Here is a 20,661-nt window from a genome sequence, read left to right as displayed (position 1 = left end):
CATTATTATTATTATAAATTTTTTTTAACTGCTGGTGGATTTCAGACATTTTTGAACACCTGAGATGGTTTCTTTACCACAGACGACTCATTATATTTGAAGATGCAAACAGATTCAAGATCCCTGCATGTTTTAAGGGTTTTTGGACAATCTCTTAGTACATACATTGTGTACAAATATGGCGTATTATGGATTCAGAACAGGTGACAGAAAAGTCATCGATGTACAAAGTTCTTAGAAAAGATGAGTTTTATATTAATGGAAGTTTTCAACAACTGTGTATTATACTGATTTCGTCTGGGGTTCAAGATATTTACATTTTATTCTGAAACAGATCCCTGTCAAACTTTGCAGAACTATAAATTGTCTGTGATGTTATTGCGATAAATAATAATTTTGTTTTCTTTAGACCATTTTCAAGTAACATAATGATAATGGTAAAATTATCAATACATTTTAAAATTCATGGCTTTTAACAAATGAAATGAATTATGAAGTCTCTATGAACAAAATTGTCCTTCAACAAAAGGGTTAGTTGAGACCACTTACCAAACTGAAGCCTTTTGTCATCCAAATTTTGGTAGAAAGAGAGAGAAAAAACAATAAATCATGCAAATGGAAATGACTGAGCTCATTTGATTTATCATGCAATGAATTGATTTATTGCTCACTGCAACAGGCCTATCCAGACAGAGTGCTAAATATATCTTACTCAAGTTGCCTAATTTTCAGCCATGCTTAATCTTCTGGAAATAATTACACTTTTAATGTGAAATGAATCCCACAGTTTTTACAATGGCATGAAACTGAAACAGAATAAAGATTTTAAGAGATCAAATGACATCCTAAACTCTCCTAAAACAGACAAAATGTGTTTTTCTGTCAGAGTATGGGTTCTATTTCTCTATTGACCCTTGATGTCTCATATAGGGTGGGGTTGTTGTAATTGATGGGGATGGGTTTACTCTCCAGCCCCTGGGGACGAAGCTACTCTGCTCACTCCTCTGATGTGTTTCCTTAGTGGTGCTGCTTTGGCCACCAGACTCTAATGGCTTCATTTAAATTTTAAAGGGACACATGCTTCACAATATGATTCTCTCACTCTCCCCTGTTTTCTTATTTTGTCTCAATGTAACTGAATAAAGAGGAAATTATAACAGAGAACTCAGAGATATCTGCTCTCATTATAACTAAATTATATCTTTTAAGATAAAAAAATGCATATGCTTTTATGTTTATCTTCAAGCTCTTCTTTCTTGTGTTTGTAATAGAAAGAGTTACATTTATTCAATAAACCGTAAGTCCAAGCTTAAATATCAGCTTAAATATTCATAATTCAAAATGTTTTGGTTCTCTGAAGGCTTACTACAAAATCAGACACTTCAACCCAAAAACATATTTTTTGCAGAATGATGAGAAGATAATACATCAGTTAATGCACTGATATAGAATGATAGAACAATTATATTATGTCGATATTATGTTTTAAATGTTTTTAAATGATGGCAACATGTTTGTTCGAACTGCCATTTTGCATTGCTTTCGTTTAAAATAATGTATGTATAGTTGACATTATACTTTATATTTGTTTTTAACTTTAGACTTCCACTCGTCAAATCCGTTTTTAATCTGAAAAGGTGAGAAACGCTTTTTGTTTGAAGGGCTTGTTAAACATGGTAAAAGTTAATGTTAAAAATTTATTGCATTTGAGAACGCTCGAACTGCCTCACACCCAGCAGCCAATCACATCGAGCCATGTTTGGTTGCTATGCAACGAGTGGGCCATTCAGCGCCGTGTTTGGTTTGTGTGTCGTGGTTTGCAGAGGAAAGCAGAGCTGGGAAACATATAGCTTCGGAAATACGGCATAAATTGAAGCATGAAGTGAGTATATAAATATTACATGTTGATTTTGTTCTGTAAAGAAACTAATTCACGCCTTAAACGATTAAGCTTGTCCAGCAATACAGTTTAAATGTCACGTCGCACAGCGCTGAACACCCAGTTCAATGTTTTATCTCGATTAAAAATGAAGTAACGTGTGCATTTTTTCTGTTTATTCAATATTTCTGGTTATACAAAGTACACACGTTTTAGTTTTTCTCAGACAAGACATGCTAAAATAAGTGACACTGAACTGTAGATCCCGAACTTCTTTGTGATTAACTTAAATCAATCAAAAATAAATAATCGTATTTATTGGATAATGCCCTATAGACAATGGCAAAACTCTTGAAATACCACGCATGAGCAGACCTTGAAATTTAAAATGCCCCCATTAAAGGTTAACACTAGTAGTCTGTCTAAATTGAGGATTACCAATTTGTCTAACCAGATTAGGTGTCACTGAAAGAAAATGCATATCCTTCTGGGTTATATTATTAATTTTTAAGAAGATACAGGAAAGGTAAAAAAGAGTAGTACAGAATTGTCAGAAAATTTTAATTATTTAAATATTTTAGATTTTAGTTGAACTTTATAAATTTTTGTGTAACTTTTATCCAAAATTGTAAGAGAAACAGTTCAGTAAGTGCTTTCAAATGAGAGTTAATCAGTCTCACTCGAAAGCCCATACAGTTTTTTTTTGTAACATACAAAGTTTCCATCCATGTTTCTTGATTTTGTTTCTCTGGAAATAAACCAACATGTTGTCTGCCTGGAGTTAATCTGATCAACAGATTACTCCATTAAGGAAAATTAACAGCCTTGGCTTTGCCTGCAACCTGTTAAGTGCTATGATACCATACACTTAAACTAACAATAACCATATTAATAGCTGTAAAAGAAATACACAAATTTTAGACGCAAATTACAACCTTTTTATTCTTGATTCAGGAGCTTTTTTACTCAGTTTGTTGCAGGTTTCAACCCCTCACCACTGCTTGTTTATTCCCAAAGGCCGGTAATCCAGAGTGCATTGAGTGGCCGCTGCTAATCTGACCGTCTATTTCAGGATGCAGTAGGTGGATCTTGCAGTCATGTTTTCTAATCTGCACATGCTGTAGATTTTCCACACTGGTTGCTGACGGCTGCACTGCAACAATGCCAGAGTCCTCACAGGGTGAGTTTAAGTCTCGTGAAACATTATAACTAATTGCAAAATGCTCTTTGTCTCACAAAATGTGTTGTCATCGTTTTGTGTTATATTTGACTCGCATATCAACCTTGACCTTCAGTGCTACATGCTCTGTCCTGTAGGTTTCTCCACAGTTTAGTCCTCGATTGTGTGTCCTGTATGAGAAATCATAACTGATCAATTCTATTCGTAATCATTGTTAGATTAATCCCTAAAGTTCCTTCAACAGTTTATTTTAATTGAAAAGTTATGAATTCTTTCATGTAGTAAATGAACACAAGTCGGTGCACGGGAGATATTTGACAGACTTCTTTTCTCCTTCAAGTCAAGGACGCTCGCCGCTGTTCTGTTGAATGTAGAACACCTCCCTTGAGTCATTTCAGCCAGTCATCGCTGCCACTCCACAGAAACTCTCACAGGCTCAGCACCTTCTGCACAGAGCACAATCTGCAGGAATGCCTGTCTCACATCAGTCAGGTCTGTTAGTCTTGTAGCTTTCAAATTGATAGGCCTGGTCATAAACTGGGTCCCAAAGACAGATCTAGGGCAAACTGCAGCAATGTGTTGGAAGTCTGAATGCCAGCTCATCTGATTTGTCTTATTTTACAGGAGGTGTCACTGCTGGGCCTCTCGCCTGGCTGGACCGAGTCAGTCAGCGGCTCACAGATGGATGTTGTGGCTGTGCTGAATTGCATGTATGACCTGATTCAGCTGCACCACAGGAGCCTGAGAACACTGGAAAACATGGAAATGGAGCAACTGAAACTCAGCAGCAACGTGGATTACCTGAAGATCAATAACACGCATCTAAAGGTAGAGTAATGAGTGACTCGTCTATTTTTATAATAAAATTGCAGATTAGTTAAAGAATAGTACAACACACACACACACACACACACACACACACACACACACACACACACACACACAATTGGATTTCTCTGTGATCTGCCAAAAGGCTTTGCTGCCAGTAACACTTTCCCTTGTGCTGTGCAGGAAGAGGTTGAAGTTTCCAAACGACAAAACACGGGACTGCTTGAGAGAGAACGACAGCTGCAGCTGAAACTGAAGAGTCTGCAGAACTGTCTGAAGAATGAGAAAGAAGAGGTGGGATGAAGCAGTGTGCACTAGTTTTATCATAAGTAATACTTTCACAGTTCACCTCATGCATTTTGTACAAAAAGCATCAGCTTGTTTTTCCTTTTTCTCTCCTTCGCGACAGGTGCAAAAACTGCAGAACATAATTTCAAGCCGTGCCTGTCAGTTCAACCACGAAATGAAAAGGAGGGAGAGAGAATTCACCAAACTGAAGGAGCGACTGAATCAACTCCTAGCTGACAAAAAAGATAGAAAACCAGGTAAAATAGTACATTTGCTTGCATAATTGTTTTTCATTTTAGTACTAAATGTATACAAGGAATTAAAAGCTTGGAGACAATGCACTGAAACTTGCTCGCTCCTCTACTGTGCTGAAAATAAGGAGATACTTGTGAGATTACAGAAGAAAATGTGAAGTAAAATAAAAGTATACTATATTACAATGCATAAACTAGCTGGAGAAACAGTGTAGTACTTGCCCCACTTTATGTTCTCTGTTTATTATGTTCTTGTTTTCCAGCTATTGACGTATTAAACAACATTGGAAGAGCTGATGGAAAGAGAAGCCTGTGGAAAACTGAAAAAACAGAGGCAAAGTAGGTTCTGTTCACCTTTATAAAATCAAGTTAGAGCTCTATCGTTAGAGCCATTTTACTGTCAGTTTTAAAGAGATACATTTTAATTCAGAATGCTTTTGTCGTTATTAGGAAATTCTAAAATTTGTATTGTCACACAAAGGAAGAAAATTATTGGCTGTATTTAAAATGTGTGTAAAGATGTTTGTGCTAAAGGTTGTTGTGATTGTAATATTACACTACCAGCAAAAGTGGTATGTCTTTGCCAGGATGTTTAAATAATATGCATTCCAAACATGAACTTTAATTTAAGTTTATATTAGTTATAAAGCAGTAATTTAAAGCAATTGCTAAAAAAAAAAAAACTACGTTTACATGCTTTCTCTGCATCTTTAATCATTTTGGGACATTAGAAAGGGGCGACTTCATTTTAATAGAAAAAAATAAAAATAAACGACAGCAGAAACCGACTCATTTTGAACAACCGTCTGCCACGACCAGCTTTTTTTTTTTATTGTTCTGTCACAATAAAAAAAAAATTCTGGGCTAGGAATTGTGCCAGTCATTATTGTGATAAAATTATAATATTGCTGTTTTTAAGACCAGACATAAAATGGAGAGTGAAGAAAAACAGCTTCCAGCATCCTTAAGCTTTTCAGCATATCTACAGAGGTAGCTCAAAATAACCTAACCTGGTGAAAAATAACACTAGTGTTCTTTACTTTATTACCAAAGGCCAATTTAATGCCATTCAGATTCTGTCACCAGCTAAGCCCTTAGTGACATTTTTCAGAGACTGCCTTGCATTAATGCCAGGGAGAAGCTGACTACCAGTATTCGCCTCCAGTGGAGAAGACTTAACAAAAACGACTTCTGTCTTGTCTGAATTTAAAGGTGTAAAACCTAAAGCCATCCAGGTTTTTAAACAGATTGTTTTATGAGATGAAACTTTACCTTTAAGAACATCATATCTGGTAGAGTTTAAATGGTTTTGGCAGCCTTTGTCTCTAGCTTGACTAATAACATAAAATATATGTATTTTTATTTTTTTCCTGAAGGCATGAGGGAGAGATGTACAGGACGCTTCTGAGCGACTACGACATGAGGCAGAGGGAGCTTGTCCTGGAAAACGCAGAGCTGAGGAAGGTGATGCATCAGATGAAGAAGGAGATGGTGTCCATCCTGAAGTCAAGAAAACCGATCCCCAAAGGAGAAAATTATGAGCATAATGATACGCAGGTTGGAGCTTTTTTGGCCAGTGCTGGTTGTAAATACTGTTTCCACTTTTTCTAGTAATTTTTCTTCCTGTTAAGTCTCTGCTGTAAAAATAACCAAATATTTTTTACTTTCTTTATTTACTCGTATTTCTCTAAACACTAGTTTTCCTTTTTTTTTTTTTTTTAGCTATAAATACAACACTTTTACCAAAAATTCGTATCTGAATTTCAGGCTGCCTCAGACGAAGACGACGAGGTGTTAGACCCCAGTAAGGAAAGTTTGGAGCTGTTTTGTATTGATGCCAGGGAGAAGCTGACTAACAGTATTCGCCTCCAGTGGAGAAGACTTAAGAGCCACGTTGAAAGACTGGACAGCCAAGGTAGTGTGGGGAAAAAACTTGTTGGGTTTGAGGACTACAGTATTTACTGTTGTCAAATGAATTCCAGTAGATCAGGAGAGAACTGTTCATGGGCAACCATTCAAACAGTTCTTTATTTTTGTTCCTTGTATCTGTATATGACTGAAAAGTTAAGTTTAAAAATCAAGGATTCAACAGGTTTTCTAAAATCAGACAACACATCTCGCACAGTGCATATGTAAGCAGTGCACACAATTTTTTTTTAATCATCCTAATGCTCTGGTCTGCATCAATTTATTATTAATTCTCAAGGCCATCTTCTTTTGGTAATAATCAAATTCTAGATTTGACCTTTGGGGACATGGCTGATTTTTCCTTTTTTTTTTTTTAGTGTCTTTGACTCAGATGTCTGAGTCTAACATTGATGACGCTGTCCCTCGTGAGAATCATGAGGAGGAGATGGACCGGCTAAAGATGGAGATCCAGCGGTGCAAAGATTTCATCCAAAAGCAGCAGCAGCTCCTACAGGTAAGGCAGCATTTTTTGGGGGGCTAGATTCTAAAAAAATATGTACTTGAGTATCGAAAGTCTGAAGACTTTCGATATTTGAATTGTTTTGGTTTTTTTGACTTGTTGTCAGACTCTAGGATCACTTTTTGCATATTTATTTCACCTCAGTATTGGTGTATTTTAGTATTTTTATGTTTCTGTGTAACTTTGTGTTTAGATATTTTCATAGATGCTAGTCTGTTTGTTCTGAGGAGACAGATTTACATAAAGATACTACTAAAGCCGCCATATTTTATCATATATGATACATTTTTTTTAAATGGACACAATTCCTATATCTTATCTTTTTGAAATTATCAAATTAATTCCGAGCTATGTGAATTTCGTCTGAATACGTCCTGCTTTGCTGGGGTCCTGACTATGCTTGTGCTCTATCGGTTTGCAGAAGCAGCTGAGCTGTGCGTGCAACGAAGACTCGGTGTCGCTGCAGAACGATGGCTACATGCTGCAGGAGAAGAAACGCCTCGGTGAGGAATGGAAGAACTTAGAGGAACAGAGAAAGAGCTTTGAGAGGGAAAGGAGGAACTTCACTGAAGCAGCTATTAGACTGAGCCACGAGGTGAACGAAATACTGTGCAGGAAACGTGAGCCTAAAAAATGACTACATTGATTGTTTCTGAAAAAGTCCTGGTTTAACCTGCAGAGGAAGATCTTTGAGGAGGATCGGGGAACGTGGCTCAAACAGCAGTTTCTAAGTATGAGTCCGTTTGGAAACTCAAAGCAGCTTCATGCGCCGAAGTCTGCAAGTGCCTTATTGATCGGTGAGTCTTTCCTTAAGTTCAGAACCAATTAACAGTTACTGTTTTGTTAATCTTGGTTGGTTATTAAGGCACATTTTTATCTAACCAGGTGAAACGGAGGTCAGTGCACCGATGGCTCCAGAAACACCCAGCGAATGGCGATCTGACTCGGCCTCCCCAATACCCGGATCGGTTTCTCTCACGTCGTCTTCTGCAGGCGATCTGGAGTGTGAACTTTGCCTTATTCCAGAAAACGGGTATGACGTCTTTACTTGAATTTACGTTTGTAAAATAATAACATCTACGGTTGAATGTAATTGTATTGTATATCTCTCTTTGTAAAGTGTGACTTGCAGCTCGTCAAAACAAGGAAAGTCAGAACATTTTGAGGAATTGAGCCCACTGTGTAAAAATATTTCTCTGCGGGACAAACAGTGGAGGGAGAGCGAAGACCTCAGCAGCCTTTCACTCACACCTGAGAAGAGCAGCAGTATATGAAGCCATGGAAACTTTTATTATTTGAAAGAAGAGAATCTCTTAATGTATGCTGTTTATGCATAGTTGCAGAAATGTGTGTCTGATGAATGCAAACATCAAAGACAGAGTAAAATGAAGCCAAATATGTCTTGTTAATGCCTGAAACAAAATGAATTGTAAAGGTTTCTTATTTTATATTCTTAGTGTTTTAAAACAATTGGGGGGGAAATATTTATTTATTTATGTGGTATTGTAATCATTGTTGTGTTTGAAACTGAATGAGGACTTTTTTTAAAATCTCTGTTCAGTTGTGGATGAGCAAACATATTTCTCTTCAGCAGGACTGTTCTTAGTTGTGCTCAGTGTTTAATAGTGGTTCACATAGCCTAAAAGAGGAATTCCTTGGTCTACCAAGGTTAAGATATTTTTTTTGACCAAGATTTAGAATGTAGCCCTAAAGCAGCTATTTATCTCAGAGCAATGTGGATGTAGCACAAACAGAATGAGCAATTTATCATTCCCTAGTTTTAATATCAACTTTATTAGAATATGAATTACTGATTTTTTTTTTTTTGTAAATGTGTACGAGGGTGTAAGTTTTATAAAACTGCATGATGTGTTAGATTTAAACCACTTCAGTGTTTCTATAATTGTAAACGTGGTTTGTTAAGGTTTCTCAAAGTTACTGTAACTCTCTACTATGGAATCACACACTTTATAGAGTCGTTACACATATGACATTGTGACCGTACTTCATTAGCCGTTTTCTGATCTTTCACCTGCATTACCTCTCTTTGCCCTTTGGGTGGTGCTGGTGTGCATTGTGAAGCATAAATTCAAACACGTGGTGACCTCTGACATCCTGACATTTTGTCAGATTATGGGTTCTCCCTCAGCAACAACAAAACTCTGGACCCTGTTCTTGTATAATGCACTGGCTATAAAACTGATTTCACATTTGGACTGAGGAACTCAAGCTCTTGAATAGGTCAAAGCGGAGCTGCTGGACCTGGAGGAGAAAGATGATGTATGGTTTCTGCTCAAAGACAGTATTTTGCTAAGCTTCGCCAGGACTGGTCCTTATTGCCCTGTCCATTGTCTCATTTAACACAATAAAATTGCTCTGTGCTTTTGGTTTTTCAAGCATAATGATTTCAACCTGGATGGTGTTCTTCAGGTCGTAGGGAGCATTTATCTGCCTCTAAATGAGGCCTTTTGGAGGTTTCAGTCCAGCACAGTAAAATTCCAAGCCATTCGCTGGGTGTACCAAGATGTCCCAGTGCTTTTATATTTCTTCATTTCCCCATCTTGTAAAATTTAGACTTTTTTTTTTCTTTATGAGTGAGCAAGTGTTTTTCCACCAATTATTTTGATTAATGGTGTAAATGTAAAAGGTAAAATAAATTTTTCCCTTCACTGATGTGCAGGGATTTTTTTTTTTTTGAAGGTTTCCTCAATGTTTATAGTCTTTGAACAATGTATTTGAATTCTATTTGAAGCAGTTTTATTATGTTTTTGAGTTGAAAACCCAACACTAGTTTCAGTTCTGCAGATTTTCACATCTAAGTTAAGTGAAAAGTCTGTCCGACCTTCAAGAAATGTTGAGTCCCAGAGTAAGCTGAGCTTTTTCCCTTTTAAAATCTTTTATAAGTCGATATATCACACACATATATTTAAATAACCACCATGACAGAATTTTAAGATGCAGCTTATTTATTGTTACAGAAAAAATTTACACATAGTGACTTAAAGGAAATGTAGTTAAGAGCACTTGGTGTTGCAGTTGCAAGCCAGGTGAGCTTGGGTAGTCTTTCTCAGGTCCACACTTCTGTCGTAGACATTGGTCTGAGAATCTGCACAAACAAGGGAAATACACCAATAAGAAATTGCACTGTAAATGTTTTATGGATTATCCCCTTTTTATAGAAGAAAAAAAAAACTCACCAGATGGCCAGCAGTTGAAACCAACAATGACAGGGGTGGTCTTGATTGGCAAGCATCCAGGCAGACAGCGAGGCACAGGCTCAACAGAGTAGCATGTGGAATCCTCATCATGAACGGTCAATTGTTTTTCCAGCTGCACAGATTCAAACTTCAGGCGGCACTCTGCAGGAGGATGATGTTGTCAGGTCAGTTTTCAAAGAAGGCAACACACAATTAATTCATGTGCAAAACTTCTAGATATATGTTGGGTTTTACCAGATGCATCCCTGCAGCTTTCAGCAGGCAGAATCCAGGAGTGAGCAAAGCTGACTGAGTTCTTAGCCACGCGTCCGTTGGGGGTGTGGTACTCCTGTCTGATTTCTCCGTCAGCCTTTCCACAAAGTCCACAGGTCTTTCCTTTCATCCAGTCAGCAATTTTGATCTGCAATGCAACATCAGGTCATTTGAAAACAGAAATATCAACTACATTTGAGGTTTCTCTAAAACCTCTCTTCTAATCTTTTAGAAGATCTTTTGCAAGGGAAAAGTTAATAATAAACATATTTTTTTTTTACCCTCCATGTCCTTCTGTCAAAGTAGACTTCTTGGAGACCATGGCTAGGTGCAAACACAGCAAGGCCCTCTCCACTCTGTCTGATCTCAATGGAAGCTGTAACAGTTTCATGATGCAGTAATTTAAGAAAATGTAGTGACACTCAGAAATACAGAGTGAAATTATCAGGTGTAACTGTAGTTTGTAGTTATTAATGTGACACTAAATGAAACAGTAAGGACTGTTCATAGTAACCTGTTGGGTGGCGGTAAGGCAGGCTGGTGCGGGGAATTTCCATTTCGTTGACCTTCACAGTGACGTTGTTGTCCTTTGGATACATGTCGATGTCACTGAAAGCATAAAAGTGAAAACCCTGTTTATTTTGGGTTCTTGATCGTCCTGTGTATGAAGACTAAAGCCGTCTTCTAGTTTGCAGACTAAAGCCGTCTTCTAGTTTGCAGACTAAAGCCGTCTTCTAGTTTGCCCTGGAAACTTACATCTCAGAAATTTTGACGTTGATATGGTGTTGCTCTGAAGAATCTTTCCTCAGGAGAACCATAAACTTCAGTTCATCAGTGCAGTCCTGTGCGGCAACCTGGTAGCAAGAAGAAGGCATCTGGTTCTTGAAGCTCTTGTTGTTGAATGTGTAGAGTGTGTCCTCAAAGTATCTGCATTCAGCTGGAAAGAGCAAGAAAACACACTTAGTCTGAACTTGCCAGACAAAGGTATCTGTACTTGCGAAAGAAACATTTGGCGTTACCTGCAGCAGCCTTTGAAACCATGAAGTGAATCTTGTCAATGACTTCATCAAATGGGCCGAGACCTTTGATCTCATCAATGGGCATAGACACGAGAAGGCGTAGAGTGACATTGTAGACAGATTTCTGCAAGAAGAGTTCATTTCATTTATAAAAACACTCAGAATATTAATGACACTGTCTGTTTGGAGAACAAAGTCTGATCCTTTTCATACCATTGGAGTTTTGAAAACGAAGTCAACTGTCTTGTCAGAAGTTGCAACTGCAAGGACTGAGAGCCTCCTGGTGCTGTTTGCTCTCTTCGTGTGAATCAAGTCTGACAGTATTTTAGAACGGACATATCTGTTGACCCTGGAAGGAAATGGAAAAAAAATCTCAGAAACTGAACAAAAATTCCTGACATGGAGGTCCTATGTGATGTAGACTTTCTTACATCTTTCCGTAACGTTTCAGGGCAGAAGGCAGTCTTTCCCAGGACGCTCTAAGGCGAGCTGCGGGGTTTGAAGAAACAAGACCAGTCTCTCCTGTAGCATTGGCGCTATATCTCTTGCATTGTTCGCCCCAGGAAATCTTAGTCTGTTGACAAACAACAAGACATTAGGATAAGTCACCTAGGGTTGCTGATAGACTTTTATTGTGTGTCTCGTATATAGGGCCTTACTGTAACTTTGTGCTTGCTCAACACAACTCCATCAGCACAGATCCTCCAGTTGCTCTCAGAAGACAGGTTGGAGACAATGATCTGAAGTCTGGCATTTGGTTTGTCGAGGTAGACCGCGAGTTGGTATCCCAACATCCTCTTGTCAACTTTCACAGCACGGAGGATCACTGCCACAACAGCCTCCTCTTCACCAAGGAATTTTTTCTGTGGCGACACTCAAAGTTAAATGGGGTAGATTCACACTTAAAACTAAACAGAACACAAATAACACATCTTAAGTGCTTATTCATTTTTCTGATGATCAAATTTCACCTTATTGTAGATGGCCTCAAAGCTGGCGAAATTGCTCTTGCTTCTGGAAGATGATTTGGAGGGATAATCCTTGTGTAACCTCCGGAACTTCTCAGTCACTCGCTGTACAGAACAAACATTTATGTCAGATTTCCCACATGCTAAGCTGGTGTTATTAAAACATTTCCTGCAAGATCAAGATGAAGTTATTTACCTTAGAGCGAGAGACCCTGGAGCTAGAAGAGCTTGAGCTGCCGCTGAAGAGAGATGCGATGCTTGATGCAGAGCTGGTCCTGTCTGAACTGCTGCTGGATCTTGATGTGTTGCCACTTCTGCTTCTGCGGCTGCTGCTGCTGCTACTGCTGCTTCTCCTGCTGCTGCTGCTGCTGCTGCTGCTGCTACTGCTGCTGCTGCTACTGCTGCTTCTGCGGCTGCTGCTACTGCTACTGCTGTTGCTCGAGCGGGCTGCAAGATTGATCTGACGGCCGGAGCGAGATGAAGAGCTGGAGGAGACAGATGAAGTCCTTGAGGAGCTGCTTGAGCTAGAGGAGGAAGATGAGGAGCTGTTCCTTCTTGAAGACAGGATTTTGTTGAGCTTCATCAGGACTGGTCCTCCTTCCTCTGTGGTGTCCTCTTCGTTCAGGTTGATGCGCTTAACAAGCTTCTCTGCAGCATTTGGTCCAACTTTAACCTCCATTTCCAATCTCTCAACGACTTCACCTTCAACTTAAATTAAAAGATAGTCATTAATATATTTGGTGTACAACATGCTTTTATAGAATACTCAAGTGTGACTTTGCCCTGTGCTTACTTGGTGTCACAGAGAAAGAGAAGTTGTGGCGGCCAACCAGTTTGTACAAGAGAGTGTTTTGGATGTAGGCACCGTTTTCACTGGCAAACCTGAAACAGGCCTTCAGTCCAACACCCCTGTGCTTAGCGCAGTACTTCTTGGCAAATCCTCGAACCTTATGTCGGCGAATGGCATATTTTGCTTCCTCGGGAAGGAGCTCGGAGGATGAGAGCTGTAAGAGAAGTAAGACGCAATCAGAATTTCATTGCAGATGCAACAGTAGCTGTCAAGGCTAAGTTAAACTTACCATGCTGTCAACATAGGAAGCTCGCTCGGATGAGCGGCCTTTGCTTGAGCTTAAGGGTATGAGTTTGGTAGGGAAGAGGTGGGTAATTCTCTCAGCAGGAAGTTCCTCGATATTTCTTGACCCAGCAAAAGTTGTCACACTGTTGAAGAGAAAATAAACAAATTCAGCTGGACTGCAAGTACAGTGACAGAGGTTAAGTTAAATTCATCCAAGTGCTTACTTCACAAATGTGATGTTTTCAGGCACTTTAACCGGAAGAGCTTCAAGCTTAAAGTCTCCTTCTTTGATATTGAGTCTTGCAGCAATTTTGGCTGGCATAACAGAGTGGACCTTGGCGTTCGCGATCATAAAAGCCTGGAAAATGTCTGTGTTGAGTCCCATAACTGCATATGTGCTCATGGTAACACTGGGGGAAAAAAGAGAAAGGTTTTCAGGTTTATTTTTTATCACATTAATCATTTTATGGTGAATTTCATGTAGTGTATGACAGTGGCCACTTACGTTGGTCTGACCTCAGCCTCGAGCTGAATGTCTGTCTCCAGGAGCTTGTTGAGGGGGAAATCTTCTGGCAGGCGTGGTGATGTGTTTGGCTTGACTAAGAAAACAGAAAAACTCTTGACTTTTCCTGTTGCTTAAAACTGATCACAAGATTTTCTTTTGCTTTGAATAAAGAAGTCACATTTAAATGAGAGTATATCGTAATACGCTTCCACTGTAAAAACACAAACTTTTTTTTTTTTTTTTTTTTTTTTGTCTGGTTTCTTGCTCAAAGATCACTTGTTTTATTTCAAGTGCACCAAGATATTAGCACTAGAGGCTTGAAAAATGTCCGTTTTTTGTGTTTTTGCAGTGTAATAATCTGTCTTCCTGTCATCTCCGCCTCTCAGTATGAAGTTAGACAGCAAAGCCTAAAGAGAAATTCATTCCAAACTGTGTTTTACTCACTTTCAACAGAAGCTGCAGCCACAGCAGCACTGAACAGACCAAGCTCCATCGGGAGACCAGCGGCAGTTGGAAGAATGCGTCTCATCTCAGCAGCCAGCACAGGCTTAGCATAGTTGAAGTTGACGCCAGTCACGAGCAGAGCCTTAAGAACTTCTCTTCCATATCCCTGAACGGGTAATTCCTTGGCATACTGTAAAGAAGGAGTATACAGTTTATGCTATGTCTGACAAAACTTCATTTCCCTTGAGCTCAGTTGATTGTTGTCTCTGTAGTACCCTAACGGCCTCTTCGATCATGGGTTTGTTGATATTAGCAAAGGCAACCTCCTGTCCAAAGAGCTTGACATAGATAGAAGCCAGGGGTTTGTCGGCGGGCAGGGCTCTCCATTCTGACAGCTGTGGCGAGAAAAAAGTTATGTTTTTTTTTGTCATGTTGGTCTGTGTAATATTTCTTCTTTTGATTGGTGCTTACAGCCTTTATGACACGCTTCATTTTGGTGATCCTGTCAGTGTTTTCAGAGAGAGAAGGGTTTTTCAGGAGCAGCTCCTGCAGTCCATCAATAGTGGCTCCAATCTGTAGGGAAAACAAACAAACAAAAAAAAAAACAGCATTAAAAAACAATGCTTCTGCTATATGCTTTTGAACAGGTGTTTGTATTTTCAATGACCTCCAGGGCTTCTGCAGTTGCTCCAGCGAGGAAGGCTCTGGTCTTTGCAACAGCAGTTTTTGGCAAAATGCTTGCAGCATCATTGATGTAAAAAGCAGTTGCAGCAGCACCGAGCATCGAGGAGCCTGATATAGATATTATTAAACAGGTTAGCTAATACTTCAGAAAAAATAGAACTCATCTTCTCTTTATGCCGTCTTACTGTTGTAGTAGTCCACATGAATAGCTTTGCTGTAGCGCAGGCTCAGTCTGTCCAGCTTTGGGCTCAACAGTCTTATGGCAACGTTGCAAGCAGCGGCACTGGAGTAGGAGGATTAAAGAGGTGACTTAGCATACATTTTTAGGACTTAATGATAATTCAGGAAGAGACGATTGCCTTACACATCAGGATGAACGGTTGCGTGGTTCCTACTCAGGGACTTCATGTGAGAGTAAGAGAAGCTGGCCACCTGCAGATTCTCCTCTGTTTTCACAGAGTTGGCAAGAGCGGTCACCACACCCATGGGAGGATTTGTCTCGAAGAGAACGATGCAGGAAAGCATGCGGAGCTTTGGGTGGAGAGCTTTGTCCATGTAGAGCTGGAGAACCAGTTCCTGGACCTAATTCAGAGAAGAAAGGTTAACTTCTAATGCACCTCTGTGGATAGACAAAAACACTTTTAAACACTTGGTATTAGAACCAACCATTCTGGGCTCCTTCTTTGCAATGTTCCTTAAAGCCATGATGGCTTCAACATGAACTCTCATTGGCAGGGATGCAGCAGCAGTGCCGTGGATGGGCATGATCTTAGTGAGAGACTTGAAGCTAGCTGGGTGTCCAGCATTTCCCAAAACCTTCACGTACAGGACGATCTTGTCTTCGTCATTCTTGGCAATAGCATCTGAAAGTCGATCTTGAATAGGCTGTTGCCGGAAATTAGGAATTAAAAACATAATCCAGTTCTCCCAGTTTTTCCTCAGTATGAAGCAAAATGGAATTTATGTGGTTAAATTACCTTGATAAGGTCAGCTGGGCAGGGAGCTGTCTCATTGCAGTATTTGTAAACCATTGTACCGTATCCGAGGAAGACAACCTCGCGCAGAAGTGGATTTTTCTCTACTTTGTCGCTCGCCAACAGGTTCTTCAAAAGGGGAAAAAACATTCATATTGTATCCATTCCATTCTTTCTTATTCATAGAATGAGTTATTCACAAAGTGCAGATTACCAACCTCCAACAGCTTGATAACCTCGGGGTCAGCAGTCACCATGTGCACAGCTGCTACCAGTGCTTGAGCCGCCTCAGCAGTGCTTATTTCCTCAGCCATGAATTTCTCTTTGATGAATCTAAAAGCGTCGCGAGTGCCAGCAGCAGGGATGGTATCCAAGAACCAGTGTCTGGAAAGGCAAAAAGAAATTAAGTGTGAAAAAATAAAAAGTTCATTAAAAGCATTTATTCATTTTTGCAAGTTATGTTCAGTCGCTGATATGAACCTGTGAGGGGACATCTTTTTGTACTGGTTCCAGTACATTTCCAAATCTTCGTAGCGAGCAAGACGGAGCAGCTGTACCAGTTCCAAAAACTTCATGGGTGCATTTTCATGAATATTCTCCACGTTGATTTTGGCGAGCTGATTCATGACCTCTGCAGTCTGACATCACACAATCATCGTCATTTTGAAGCCGCTATTCACATTATTTAATAATCCTGGACCAAGAGTCCAAACCGTACCTGGGCCTTTGCATTGCTGATCTTGACAAGCTTAATGGGTGCCTGAAGAAGTTCGTTGGAGAACTCGTACTTGAGAGATCCACGGTGTTTATAGACAGCGTTGATAGGTGGAATGGGGTCTTTCTTAATCTCAAGGAACTCAAAGGACTGCCTTTAAATTAAGGCGTAAACATGTTAGGTTTATGTCAATGTCAAATGTATTCATAAAGCACTTTCCAAACAGTTGAAGCTGCATCAAGGTGCTGTGCAGAAGTCAATAAATGTAATAATAAAAGAAAATAATCATAAAATAACTTACTACAAATAAAACAAATCACAAAGGCTTAAGTGCCAGCCTCTTTGGAGGCTAAACTAAAACCTAATATCACCTCTATTTTGTTAGTAAACCTTGACATACCTGGTCTTCATTTGAGTAGCTCCATTATCCTCAGAGAAAGGCAAGAACTGGATCAGCTCATTAACTTCCGCTTTCTGGATCATGATGGCATTAGCGACTGGTTTGAAGATGTAGCTGAATGTCGTGGTGCCTCTCAGGTTTTTGGTTTCCTGTCAAAAACAAGTCATCGGTTAAATGCAAAGTTTAGCTTCGAACAGTTTTACCTTGGAACACAATGGGTTTAGTTTTACCTCCTGGCACTTTTCACACTTCTCAGTGTATGCCAATCCCATGTCCTTAATGATTCTTTCCTGGCAGTTGTTCAGGTCCCTGGTCTTGGTCAGAAGGATGTTCTCATTGCGTGCATCTTCACTGATGGAGTAGAGGGTCTTGCACACACCCTGAGTTCCAACCTGTGGAGAACAGAAAACTTTTTAGACTAAAGTTTTATGACGACTGGTAAAGAACTTCTTAAATAGGCTACCGTTTGCCTCTTTTACAAACCTCCTGCAAGTCATAGACTTTGTGGGTCTTCTTGAGGTTCAGCTGGAGAATATTCAGAATGCCTCTGTGGATGTTCAGCACCACAGCCGAAATCCCGTCGGGAGCAAAGACTTTACCAACAACACCATTGGCGTATTCGAACTTGATGGGGATCGCAAACTGAGGTGCCAGGGCTGCCGTCAACTTGGGTGCTGGGATTGCTGAGTCGTTTGGCCAAATACCATTGTACTCTAAGAGCTCAGGTTCCACAAGCTGTGATTTAAGTAAAATGTGTTGGTTAGGTATTTGCAAAGGTAAATGATTGCTGTCGCTAGCTGATTTATTGTTACCTTCAGCATTAAAGTATTTTGGTCAGCTCGGCTGATGAGAAGTTTGGATCTGATTTTCAATCCAGCTCTTGCCAAACCTTCCTCAGGAAGACCGCTGAGGAGTAATGCTTCATACTTGTACACATAGGTCTTACTGGCAGCAAATTCAGGGACTGTGAACACAGTTTTGCACAGTAAGAATAATGCATGACATATGTATGTTCTTTTTTTTTTAGATCTATAAGTCAGAGAATGTGGTAAAATTCACTTATAAAAGCATAGCTATGTTCATTTTGAATCATTTAGTTTACGTTCAAATACCGGACTTACCAGGTTCAAAACTTTGTCCAGCTGGGATGGGAAAAAAAAAGAAACATTTTTTGTCAAACATTAAAGAAGAATGAATCATTGTATCAAATTAATATGGGAGAACTAATTCAGAAGCTTTAAAGGAATTCTAAATTTTATTCCAAATGTTTCAACAATAAACACTTAACTATTTAAAAAAGATAAAAAAAAAAACATCAAATGTGCAATTTATAAATCAAATAAATGTAATAAATGCAATCTATTAGTGCAGTATGCTTCTTACCCGCAAAGGCCAGAGTCAGGGCTAGCACAACCGCTTTCATGGCTGATGAGGCTGTGACAATCTGTGGTGACAGGCAGCCTTTTATACGGACATCGGTGCTATGCAAATATGCCACGTTGCCTGTAATTTGATGGATAACTTATTTATCTTTTGGTCAGAATCTGGTTTGTGCAACATGCATCAAAGGATGGAAAGTTAGGGTCACCTGACCTGGTTCTTTGGTGCAGGTCAAACCTGAGCAACCTGTTCCAAAATCATGACCAAATACTTCCATTTAGCAATTTCTGTCTAAACTGTAATACTGCTTCATTCTACCATACATCTATAACGCTGGTATTTGTTAATATGTAAACATTATTTAAAAAAAAAAAAAAAAAGCCAAAATTTGACACATCTTCTATTAGAAAGGCTTCAAGCTTTACAATATATTGTTTAAGGAGATAAACTCTGCTTGTTTGTTTGTTGGCAATACAAACGTAACAAGACTTGATAATAAAATTACACTTCTTAGACAAGACGTCAGATATAAGATTTTTATTTGCCATTATGCTTCTAGAACATAATGAAATTGGAGTGACACCCTCAATGATAAATAGGTAAATAGATAAATAAATAAAGTCTTAATTAGTTCTTAAGGTGCAGCATAAAGGCGTTGCACCTGCAGGGGGACAGAGTGGATAGAAGGACGCGACAGATAGATTTAACAGCTCTTGGGAAAAAGCTGTTCTTTAGTTGCAGGGTTATGCTGGTAGTAACAAAAATTGTATAATTCGAAATAACATTTTTGTTAAATGTTTTGGCATTTCGACAACGCCAAAAGTTGTTTCTTTATGTTAATAAAGAAACTTTATTAACATAAAGTTTCTTTATTAACATAAAGTTTATTTATGTTAATACATTTTTAGTCCTTGTCATGTCTTTATGTTCCTTAGTTATTTATATCCCTTAATTAAGCTCATAAATGTTTGTGATAACTCTTCATCGATTTCAAAGTTCACTCAGAAAGGATATTTGCTTTCTTTGTTTGCTTTGGTCACTGTGACCAGTAAGGTCAGGTCATTTTAACAGGTCGGGCTTTTAGGCTCGAACCACATCAGTGCAAACCACAAAAAGTTTTCACGTTTTCGTCTTGTGCATATTTGTTTTACTGTTTTAACGCGGGCCAATGCGTTCTAAAATCATGGTGTTAGCGCATGGTTCTTGAACCATAAAAAAACACCTCTTCTTATAACACTGATTATTCTATCTTTTTAAAGTAACATTAAAACTAAACACATCACACTGAATATTTACAATATAAGTATCAAACTTGACTTGAACTCCTGCGTAGTAAAATATGGCAATATGGAGACCTCTATGAGTCGATCCTAATCTTAGGATCAGTGAGCCATTTGACTTTGACAAGTTTATATGCCAATAATATCCATTATTATTGAGTCTGTCAGTACTGCCAACAATATGGTAGTAGAAAAAAACAATTAGGAGGCTCTTTTTAAGTGCTTGGACTTTTTGAACGTTTTTAGAACCATTCGAGGCCCAAATGGAAGTACAAAACATGCAAAAAGTTAGTTTTGCATAATAGGTCCCGTTTTCTTAGGCACTGTGATTGGAAGGCAGGCCTGTGGTTTTTAAATATTGGTGGATACAAGGTAGTTTTCTCCATGAAGGTAAATACTACTTACAGTATGAGACAGTAAAATACAGGCCTCCAATTTCTTATATATTATATCTTATCTGTGTTGTTTGCAGAGAAATCCATATTTCAAGAGTTTGGCAGGATCAGGAGTGTGTTTTTGAGAATTTGAACCTTTTTTTCCATTAGTGAGATCAGCAACTGATATTGGAGGAGAAGGCCTGGCCTGCAGTTTGTGAGCTATTTATCCAATCTTCCCCCGCAATGGTTCCCACAGTTTGGGAACCTCTATCTATTAGTTAATATATCTATCTAGTTAATAATGTAAGCGTGGCTCTTTATGGCCATGACTATTATTAGTAGAGGTGTGCCGATCGATCGGCCACCGATCATAATCGGCCGATTTCCGTGAAAAAGTGTATAATCGGTGATCGCCGATCACGGTCTCTTGCGCCGATCACACAAACCGATCAGCTGCATCTCATTTCGCAGCCTGCCTGTGCAGCTGGTCTCCGCTTTCCTTCATTCTCTCCA

At 39.1% G+C, this 20,661-nt stretch overlaps 2 protein-coding genes across 3 annotated transcripts; one reads left to right on the top strand and one right to left on the bottom strand.

The window, feature by feature from the left end:
• The first annotated feature begins 1,769 nt into the window (after window positions 1–1,769).
• LOC103131154 (afadin- and alpha-actinin-binding protein) lies at window positions 1,770–9,251 on the top strand. Of its 2 annotated transcripts, none has more exons than XM_016665895.1 (14): window positions 1,770–1,882; window positions 3,004–3,059; window positions 3,400–3,551; window positions 3,684–3,887; window positions 4,071–4,181; window positions 4,297–4,432; window positions 4,693–4,768; window positions 5,806–5,986; window positions 6,197–6,344; window positions 6,715–6,851; window positions 7,279–7,452; window positions 7,537–7,654; window positions 7,743–7,890; window positions 7,978–9,251. In XM_016665895.1, the coding sequence occupies exons 1-14, from the start codon at window positions 1,878–1,880 to the stop codon at window positions 8,129–8,131; spliced, it is 1,800 nt and encodes a 599-aa protein (XP_016521381.1). In that variant the 5' UTR covers window positions 1,770–1,877; the 3' UTR covers window positions 8,132–9,251. The 2 variants fall into 2 exon arrangements, with proteins under 2 accessions (XP_016521381.1, XP_007542804.1); XM_007542742.2 differs by having other exon boundaries at window positions 2,952–3,059.
• Window positions 9,252–9,805: 554 nt separating this feature from the next.
• LOC103130963 (vitellogenin-1-like) lies at window positions 9,806–18,589 on the bottom strand. The gene is made up of 33 exons (XM_007542505.2): window positions 18,495–18,589; window positions 18,233–18,253; window positions 17,924–18,075; window positions 17,595–17,846; window positions 17,342–17,503; window positions 17,112–17,260; window positions 16,715–16,865; window positions 16,477–16,634; window positions 16,215–16,380; window positions 16,000–16,125; window positions 15,689–15,907; window positions 15,387–15,604; window positions 15,208–15,305; window positions 15,006–15,130; window positions 14,810–14,911; window positions 14,614–14,733; window positions 14,339–14,528; window positions 13,895–13,988; window positions 13,614–13,799; window positions 13,394–13,532; window positions 13,108–13,318; window positions 12,511–13,022; window positions 12,318–12,419; window positions 12,006–12,209; window positions 11,778–11,920; window positions 11,560–11,695; window positions 11,347–11,470; window positions 11,084–11,264; window positions 10,842–10,936; window positions 10,609–10,703; window positions 10,310–10,475; window positions 10,055–10,216; window positions 9,806–9,963 (listed from the first exon to the last, which is right to left on the bottom strand). The coding sequence occupies exons 1-33, from the start codon at window positions 18,532–18,534 to the stop codon at window positions 9,872–9,874; spliced, it is 5,091 nt and encodes a 1,696-aa protein (XP_007542567.1). The 5' UTR covers window positions 18,535–18,589; the 3' UTR covers window positions 9,806–9,871.
• Between the last annotated feature and the right edge of the window lie 2,072 nt (window positions 18,590–20,661).

The sequence above is a fragment of the Poecilia formosa genome, unplaced genomic scaffold, assembly GCF_000485575.1.
Source record: "Poecilia formosa unplaced genomic scaffold, Poecilia_formosa-5.1.2 Scaffold10, whole genome shotgun sequence".
Classification (NCBI taxonomy): domain Eukaryota; kingdom Metazoa; phylum Chordata; class Actinopteri; order Cyprinodontiformes; family Poeciliidae; genus Poecilia; species Poecilia formosa.
The sequence above is the reverse complement of the archived record's forward strand: the minus strand, read 5'-3'. Positions and strand labels throughout refer to the sequence as shown.

Bases quoted from the DNA above. Each gene is read 5' to 3' on its own strand.
- LOC103131154 (XM_016665895.1), top strand. The intron at 4,182-4,296 runs GTGGGATGAAGC...CCTTCGCGACAG, and splicing joins TGAAGAATGAGAAAGAAGAG to GTGCAAAAACTGCAGAACAT. The intron at 7,655-7,742 runs GTGAGTCTTTCC...TTATCTAACCAG, and splicing joins TGCAAGTGCCTTATTGATCG to GTGAAACGGAGGTCAGTGCA.
- LOC103130963 (XM_007542505.2), bottom strand. From the start codon at position 18,534: ATGAAAGCGGTTGTGCTAGCCCTGACTCTGGCCTTTGCGG. The intron at 18,254-18,494 runs GTAAGAAGCATA...TTCCCATCCCAG, and splicing joins CCTGACTCTGGCCTTTGCGG to CTGGACAAAGTTTTGAACCT. The intron at 10,217-10,309 runs GTAAAACCCAAC...ATCCTCCTGCAG, and splicing joins AAGCTGCAGGGATGCATCTG to AGTGCCGCCTGAAGTTTGAA.